This window comes from Hyalella azteca, unplaced genomic scaffold (assembly GCF_000764305.2).
Source record: "Hyalella azteca isolate HAZT.00-mixed unplaced genomic scaffold, Hazt_2.0.2 contig12009, whole genome shotgun sequence".
Classification (NCBI taxonomy): Eukaryota; Metazoa; Arthropoda; class Malacostraca; order Amphipoda; family Hyalellidae; genus Hyalella; species Hyalella azteca.
In genome coordinates this window covers 131,357-140,093 of record NW_025941981.1, presented here as the reverse complement: position 1 = coordinate 140,093, position 8,737 = coordinate 131,357, and the positions used below count along the sequence as shown (strand labels likewise).

At 36.2% G+C, this 8,737-nt stretch overlaps 1 protein-coding gene across 1 annotated transcript; it reads right to left on the bottom strand.

Annotated features, from left to right (window-relative positions):
- Window positions 1-411: 411 nt before the first annotated feature.
- LOC108675692 (glycine receptor subunit alphaZ1) lies at window positions 412-8,435 on the bottom strand. Its single transcript, XM_018163722.2, has 10 exons — window positions 8,078-8,435; window positions 7,323-7,720; window positions 6,553-6,617; window positions 5,707-5,802; window positions 4,351-4,478; window positions 3,632-3,714; window positions 3,143-3,277; window positions 2,074-2,303; window positions 1,209-1,325; window positions 412-858 (listed from the first exon to the last, which is right to left on the bottom strand). The coding sequence occupies exons 1-10, from the start codon at window positions 8,134-8,136 to the stop codon at window positions 688-690; spliced, it is 1,482 nt and encodes a 493-aa protein (XP_018019211.1). The 5' UTR covers window positions 8,137-8,435; the 3' UTR covers window positions 412-687.
- Window positions 8,436-8,737: the final 302 nt, after the last annotated feature.

The window sequence follows — 8,737 nt, the reverse complement described above, 5'->3', positions numbered from 1 at the left end:
GAAGCTGCTTTCGGACCCACAACTCACTGCTACCATCCTCGTACTCTAAACTTTACCCACTCTGCCCTACCGGTAATATGCGGTGTTTGATATACCTCATGTAATAGATTGATGATAAAAAGCAAGATGAAAGTCTAGCAGTTTACGTCGAAGAATAATTACCGAATGGATGTTACATAGTAAGTGGGCGGTTTAGATTGACCTTGTGTAATAATTTGAGGATACGTAGAATCATGGTTGAACTATGTAAGGTTGACCCACGAGGATTTCCGTCTTTCAGTTCAGCTTTCTTGTTACGAGGTAAACACTAAGAATACACACAGGAAAAGTTGTGTGTGTGTATGCACACAGGATTGTTGTGTGCAGTAGGAAATGTGTGGCAAAAAGAAGAGAGAAAAAGAAAAAAGTAAAAAAAAAAGTATAGCGGCTGATCTGATTACAACACTGAGATCGAGAAACGTAGCAAAACCGTCATGCCATGACGGATTAGTTTACTGGTTTGATCGCATTTCGGTGGTTGGTTAATGCAGTGACGTCACCGAGATCAGTGATATCACAGGCGAACAACAAACTACATCCGCAAAAATGAGCTTCTCGTGGGTCAACTTTATACTACTTCAACCATAAGTAGAATGTATTTGATATAGCAGAAGACGTTGAAGAAGCAAAGAACATCATAAAAGATTCTCAGTAGGTGAAGGGCGTTTTGTTGACCTCTTGGTAGAGCCTGAGGATGTAGTAAGTCCAGTAGAACACGTTGAATAAGAAGAAGAACGCAGGGAAAAGCGCCCTGCTGAACTCGTCGATTCGTCGGGCCTGGCTAATATATGTTTTTGAGGGCATCTTCATAGGCCCCGACTGTACAGAATTCAGAGAAGCTCGGTATTATCATCAGCATTAAATCTCAATACGGCTGTAACGATCAAATAAAACTGAAGGATGCAATATTCTCATGATCGCATAAACGTAAAGCAAACAACAACCATTTCAAACAATTTTGCTAATAAGTCTAATTTTTTTAACTTAATTTGATTCTGAACAAATTTCATCAAATCTAAATGAGTAAATTAGATGGTGTCCCTATGAAGCCGATAGTGAATAAAATATTTGCATGAGATGGTACTTTAATGTCTTTTACAATATTATTTCAAACTTACTCCTCGTCAATTATATCTGCAAATTATTCACTTTTGCACCTGATAACGTACCGGTGATTTATAGAGGCGTGGATCTTTCTTTCTCGTAGCCAGGGAGTTGACGACAGTGAATTCGATGAGAACTGCGAACACCATAAGCATGCACACCACGAGCCACACGTCCACTGCCTAATTCAGACATTCAGGAGGAAAATCAACAAATATTAACAATAGATTTTTAACGATTCAATATTGTGAAGCGTATTAATTGAACATTCGAAATTATGGCAATTTTAGAAATGAAACTAATAAGCCACTAGTCCGTTGCACACTTCAGGAATGCGTAAAACCTTATTACTAAAGTACAGTTTGATTTTCACAGTTAAAGATTGCTCTTTCGTGTAAACTATATGTCAATTTGCAATCAGTTCGAAATGGTTTAATAGCCTAAAAATGCATTTTTATAGTATTTGGTACCGTTTAAGAAGGCACATTGCTTCGTCCCGAACGAAAAACGCATCCTTGCCAGTCACTTGCGTTATTTTTGCATAGAAATGTCTAAATAATTGTTACTGTGCCATCAATACCAATTAACCTTAACATACGAGACCCTAAGCAATACCAACCTTGATATATGAGACCCAAAGCAATACCAACCTTAACATACGAGACCCCTAAGCAATACCAACCTTAACATACGAGACCCCTAAGCAATACCAACCTTAACATACGAGACCCTAGCAATACCAACCTTAACATACGAGACCCTAAGCAATACCAACCTCAACATACGAGACCCTAAGCAATACCAACCTTAACATACGAGACCCTAAGCAATACCAACCTTAACATAAGAGACCCTAAGCAATACCAACCTTAACATAAGAGACCCTAAGCAATACCAACCTTAACATATGAGACCCTAAGCAATACCAACCTTAACATACGAGACCCTAGGCAGGCTCTGTCGTACACCGCCGGCCAGGGTTGTCAGGGTGAGCAGGGTTGTGACACATAACGTAACCCTGCCTGGCACGTGGTCAGGTTCGATCCAGAAAGATAACCACGACATGCATACGATGATGATGGTAGGTACGTAAGTCTGAAGAAGATGGTAACCGTTCTGTCTTCGGAGCGTGAAGCGAGCTTGTATGCCGCTGAAATTACCTGCAGTCAGAAGAACAATTAATAAAAAAATGTATGGTCTTGATCCTCATTCATTTTACAGTTGGTGAATTTATTACATCTATATATTCCTTTTTAGAGCTTGTATGTCGCTGTTACCTGCAATCAGAAGAACAATTAATAAAAATAATTTATTGTCTTCATCCTCATTCATTTTACAGGTGGTGAATTTATTATATCTATTTTTTAGAGCTTGTATGTCGCTGAAATTACCTGCAATCGGAAAAACAATTAAAATATAATAATTTATTGTCTAAACCCCCATTCATTTAGAGTTCGTGAATTTATTAGATCTATAGATTAACTTTTATGGCGAAGCGAGCTTGTATGCGCTGAAACTAACAGAAATGAGAAGATATAAAGGAATGGTTAAATGTCTTAAGCATCAAGTATTTTCAACTACAGTGCTGACGACAAAAACTTATCTCTATTTTAAAGGCTAGCGATTTTCTCAGACGCCATTGAATTGATTTTCCAAACATATTTTTTGAATGTTTGAATGTTGCCAAACATATTTTGGAAACATTGAACCATCTGTGGATGATATTTAACATTTAATTGCCAATACTCTTCTTCGGATGTCATGCTTTGCTTTATTGCTCGTGGGACGTAAGTCAACTGCTTAACAGTAATTATTATTTATAAGTTAATATAAAAATGGCGGATGAAATACATAAAATTCAAAAACCTGTTCACAAACAATAGTCATCCAGAATTAATAGTAATATCATGGTTTTTCATGATTTTAAAACCATCGTATTATGGTTTTTCATGGTTTTAAAACCAGTAAAACCGTTATGTTTTTTATTGGTTTATCATACCTGTCGCGAATTCGAGTTTCGTTTCCGTTGTGCTGGTGTCAATCAAGTCGAATTCGGCAATTTCCAAGTCAGCTAATATTTTGATGGGCAAATTGTCATGCCAGTGGTACGAGACGATTTCTTCGGTGCTAGAAACTACAATGGGAGCAACATCAACAAAAGGTAAATGTATTATTTTTACATGACGGTAATTTCATATAATAATGTTGGTTATTTCCAATTCTGATAGATGGTAAAAATGTAAAAAAATAGACCAGTACTCACTGCAGTGAGTGACAGAGCGCATTTTCTCGTCCGTCCGTCCATGAAGTCAAGAACGGACGGACATGACGAGCACAATAGCGCCTTTTTTCCATAAATGAGAAAATGCACTAAAAACGTTAAGAAATTAGAGCCTAAAATTTTTCAGGGTTTGAAAGTATGACAAATTTCAATGTAACCGATAATTTTGATTCAAATAATTTCATAGCACGGAATTATAAGTCTCACGGGATGAGAGGTCGATGTAACAGTACTGCGTGTCGAACGGGTAGAGCCGTAGCTGCATGTTGCAAGTCAGAACCAGAGCCAACCTGTTCCAGAGAGCAGAATAGTGATTTAAACCCATTTATTGACATAAAATATTTATATTACAATGAACGTGAATAATAAAATGTTTGATTAAAGACCAGAGCTTACTTTTTATTAACAATTTTCTTGTTGTTGTTTTTTTATTTTATTGGTCTTCAATCAAACCTGTATAAATGAAGAACTTCTGCATAACTACACTAATAATAAAATGTCTAAACATAAATTTAACAGTTCATCTTTCTATTGGTACTTCATCCAGCCTCAAACAGTGCTTCATTTAAAGTCTGTTAAGTCAGAAGAGAGGCGCATAATGGTCATAATAAATTTTATAGCATTAATAGAATAATACACCTATATATAGCTATTATCTATTTTACCTTGGCATACACACCTCATCGTGTACAAGAAATCGCCCATTTCAGCAGTGTACACACCTCATCCTGTACATGGTACCCCCCAGTGTACACACCTCATCCTGTACATGGTACCCGCCTGTGTACACACCTCATCGTGTACATGATACCCCCCAGTGTACACACCTCATCGTGTACATGATACCCCCCAGTGTCTCATCGTGTACATGATACCCCACAGTGTACACACCTCATCGTGTACATGATACCCCCCAGTGTACACACCTCATCGTGTACATGATATCTCCCATCTTCGTGATCCTCATAACCACGTTAGGCACGGTCACCGCGTGAATGTGAGCCACCTTGACGTTGTCGAAAAATGTGTCTGGCTTCCAAATACGTCGGTGAGTCTGTACAGGGCCAGACATTATGATTTCATCATCAGTTTATTGGTGATTTTATATTATAATTATAATATTTATAATATTGATTTTATTATCAGTTATTTTATTATCAGTTTATTGGTAATTTTATATTATAATATTATGATATTGCTTTATATTGATTTTATTATAAGTTACTGATATCAGTATTTTATTATCATATTGATATCAGTATGGCTGTATTATTATATTTCTACATTACACGTTGATGCTACCGCACTCAAATGTAAATATTTCTAGCGAGTAAATGCAGAATGACATCAAACCTTGGGAAAATGATACAATAAATAAATATTCACAGGTACAACGTTTAAAATTTAGTTCGACCTTTGAGCAATTATTCCTGCCGGAAAAAAGTGAATTGGTGTAGATTCTAATGAGACTTCAAAAGAGGATAAAAGAGGGCCTTTTAGGTCTTAATATCAGCCAAAATTCAAAAACTTTAAATTTTTCCGCTAAAAAAATTGGGTCCGCTAACACAAGAAACCGACAATGAATTATTCATGCAGTACGAAAAGCGTTGAATTACGTGATAACTTTAACAATTAGGTAATAATTAACCAGGATCATTGAAATATTTAACCAGTTATTGGTAAGTACGTATGCATCAAAAATATTGCCAAGACATAGTACGTTTTAGAATGTGCGATGTAGAAATGAAAAATACACATTTATGCGATTTACGAATAAACATTTGAAGACATTCCAATTATGAAACAATGACAAATTTACAGCAGTATAAGAAAATGCTTGCACAAAACAAACCAAATAAATGCCTAAAGCAAACAAATGAACGGATAAAACAAACAAAATGAATGCATAAAACAAACAAAATGAATGCATAAAACAAAATAAATGCATAAAACAAACAAAATGAATGCATAAAACAAATAAAATGAATGCATAAAACAAATAAAATGAATGCATAAAACAAAATAAATGCATAAAACAAATAAAATGAATGCATAAAACAAACAAAATAAATGCACAAAGCAGACAAAATGGATGCATACAACAAACAAAATAAATGCATACAACAAACAAAATGAATGCATAAAACAAACAAAATGAATGCATACAACAAGCAAAATAAATGCACACAACAAACAAAATAAATGCATACAACAAACAAAATGAATGCATAAAACAAACAAAATGAAAGCACAAAACCAACAAAATGCAAACCAAACCCGACCTCCTCATCCATGACGGTGAGATACTCGCGCTTGTCGCTGTAGGCCAGCCTTGGGTCCTGCCACATCTGACGCAGGAACACGTCTATTTGAAAGTCCTGCACAAATCATATTAGTTACCAAACATATTTTTATAACCTTATCAGGTATGAAAACTCGTTCCAAACTAAATAATATGTAACTTGTGTACGAATTTTGGAATATTTTAAATTTCTGCCCCAGGCATGCGGGTGTGGAGCGCATTCTGATGGAGCAAAACACTCTAAAGATTGAAAATTTTTCCCTTTAGTTTCGGTACTGCAGTCAAGATACTGTACGAAACTCCAATACTCCACTTGCATTTAAAACACAATTATTCTCCTAGAATGTTGTCAGAATATACACGTGTTAGTAATCACACGTGTAAAATGCCGTTGTGTCGCAGCTTAATTAAACGTAAACTATGTTGACCGAAACGTGTAAAATGCTGTTGTGTCGCAGCCTAAACGTAAATATAAGTTGACCGAAACGTGTAAAATTTCGTTGTGTTGCTGCCTATTTAAACATAAATATATTGTGACCGAAACGTGTAAAATGCCGTTGTGTAACAGCATAAACGTAAATTTAACTTGACCGAAACGTGTGAAATGCCGTTGCGTCGCAGCATAAGGATAAATTTAACTTGACCGAAACGTGTAAAATGGCGCTGTGTTGCAGCCTAAACGTAACCCTATATTGACCGAAACGTGTACAATGCAGTTTAATTGCAGCCTAAACGTAAACTTAAGTTGACCGAAACGTGTAAAATTTCGTTGTGTTGCAGCCAATATAAACGTAAATTTATTGTGACCGATGGCAGCGCAACTCACCATACTAGCAGCATTGAGGCTACCGAACGCGTTGATGAACATTTGAACGTGGACGTCGGTTCGTTCTGAAATGAAAGTTCAGAGAATAATTTTATGGACATAAATTTAATGAATCTTCTGTAAAGCTTCAAGAATTGATAAAATTTGTTGACATGAAAATTGAATTAGTTGATGAAGATGTTGGTCGCAAGTAGATTCGATTAGTCTAACCACGAAATTTTTATCAATACGCTTTATTCAAAGTACTAAGTTATCCTATGGCAGGGAGTTAATGTAGCCAAAAGCCGGAACAGGCAGCCGGTGTTGTCGCTAATGATGACGATAATTGAGCTTACAACAACGCTATAATTTCCCTTCACACTACAACGATCGCCGCCACGTATAATGGACCACATGTGTGCGGTGCACACAATGCGTGTGACGAAACATTCGTCAACGACGTGTTGAAATTGTAGCCTCATCGCAAAATTTCCCAAACCATAAAATATTGCGCTATTGAAATTTTACATCAATACACCAAAATTTAATACAATGAATTAGATGATCGGGATATGTTTTTCGCATGAAGGATACAATGAGATAGAAATGAAAAGTGCCTAAAAAATAGTCTAAACTCATGATCGGGACTTAGTAAACCATCAAGAAATGCTAGAAATACACTCTCGTGAAGCTTTAAATCTCAGTATCGCCATTTTTCCATGAAGTACTATCAAACAATTATGGTAATTCATAAAAAAATTGTAGTTTAAGGAAAACTTTGTTATACTTACTACCGTAGTAGAAGTGTGGCCATTCATTAAGATCGTATCCTTTCAGAATGGTTTCCAGAATTTCCTTATGCGAACGATCCAGCCTTCGTGTTAGTCGTCGGGCTTCTTGTGAAAATTCTTCGCTGTCGGAGCCTTGATAACCACCGTCGTTCTCTCCATCTTCTGAATCTCCGTGCCAATCAATTGAACGCGCGTCAAATTTTCCATTATCCATAATGTCTGCGACGTTTTCGAGGCTCTGGCGTTCCAGGTCTGAATTTTCTTCGTGAATCTCAAGAAGTCGCAAGTTATTTGTGGACCGAGCGCCGTTGTTCGGCCGTTGATAATACAAAGCTTGCTTGTAATTATCCGCGCGAGATGAGGTTAGTGATTCGACTTCGTTCTCCTCTGCTGTAGCACTGAAGAAAAATACATTCATTTGCAGCTAAACACAGATAAAATCTAATACTGTTTCTATACAATATATTAGATATGAACGGTCTAAATGATTTTCAGTCTATATGAATGCTACTTTTATACGCTGAACATTATGACATAGTGTTACTTGTAAGAAATTGTTTATATACCTTGACCAAATATATGTATCTGGCGTAATGTGTCTAGACCTCCATGGATGTTAAAATTGAGCAATAACTATTCAGGCGTTTACATAGAGCAGGATAAAGTATATATTTATTTTGTACAAAACTTGAGACATTATGTTGATTATATATTAGATGAGAAATATAACATGTATGAAAATGAAGATCATTCACCTCACACTGGACGAGATGCCGGCGAGCAGATAAACGGAAATCCAGAACAGCATCGGCATTTTTCAACGGTACTTAAAATTGAACTTTATTTTTCAAGTCTTCCAGTGCGAGGAGTGTATTCTGTATTTTCGGTTTCTCGAGTGGCTAATTAATTAACGGTTGCAAGGCCATAATTAACGCGTTACTGATAAGGCTAAGGTAGTTATTTAATTCGAAATTAGTTCGCTCGTATGAAAATATGTTATATACAACTGAAAAATTCTACAACTACCTTTCCAACAATTTGAGTGGGTCGTTTAAGAAAAGTGCAAAGACATAGCCTTAATGGTACCAATTCGGAAAAGAACTTAGGAATATATAGAATAAATCATAAATAAATACATAAAGATGACACCAGAATTAGTGCAGTCAGACGAACACGTAAAATACCGCTCGAAAATTTAATTAAAACGTTTGAGCGAATGAAAGCAGGTGAATTTCTTTACCTTAACCCAAAGTCGTCGGCATCGACCCCTGGGGTTAATAACAGAACTCGGGAGGTCGATAAATTCATGACGGTCGGTCAATCAAGTATGAAAAACGCATAATCGATTTTTTTTCAAACCCTCGGATACGAAAATATATTTGGTAGGAAATGTGGAAATTTCGCACTACAGAATG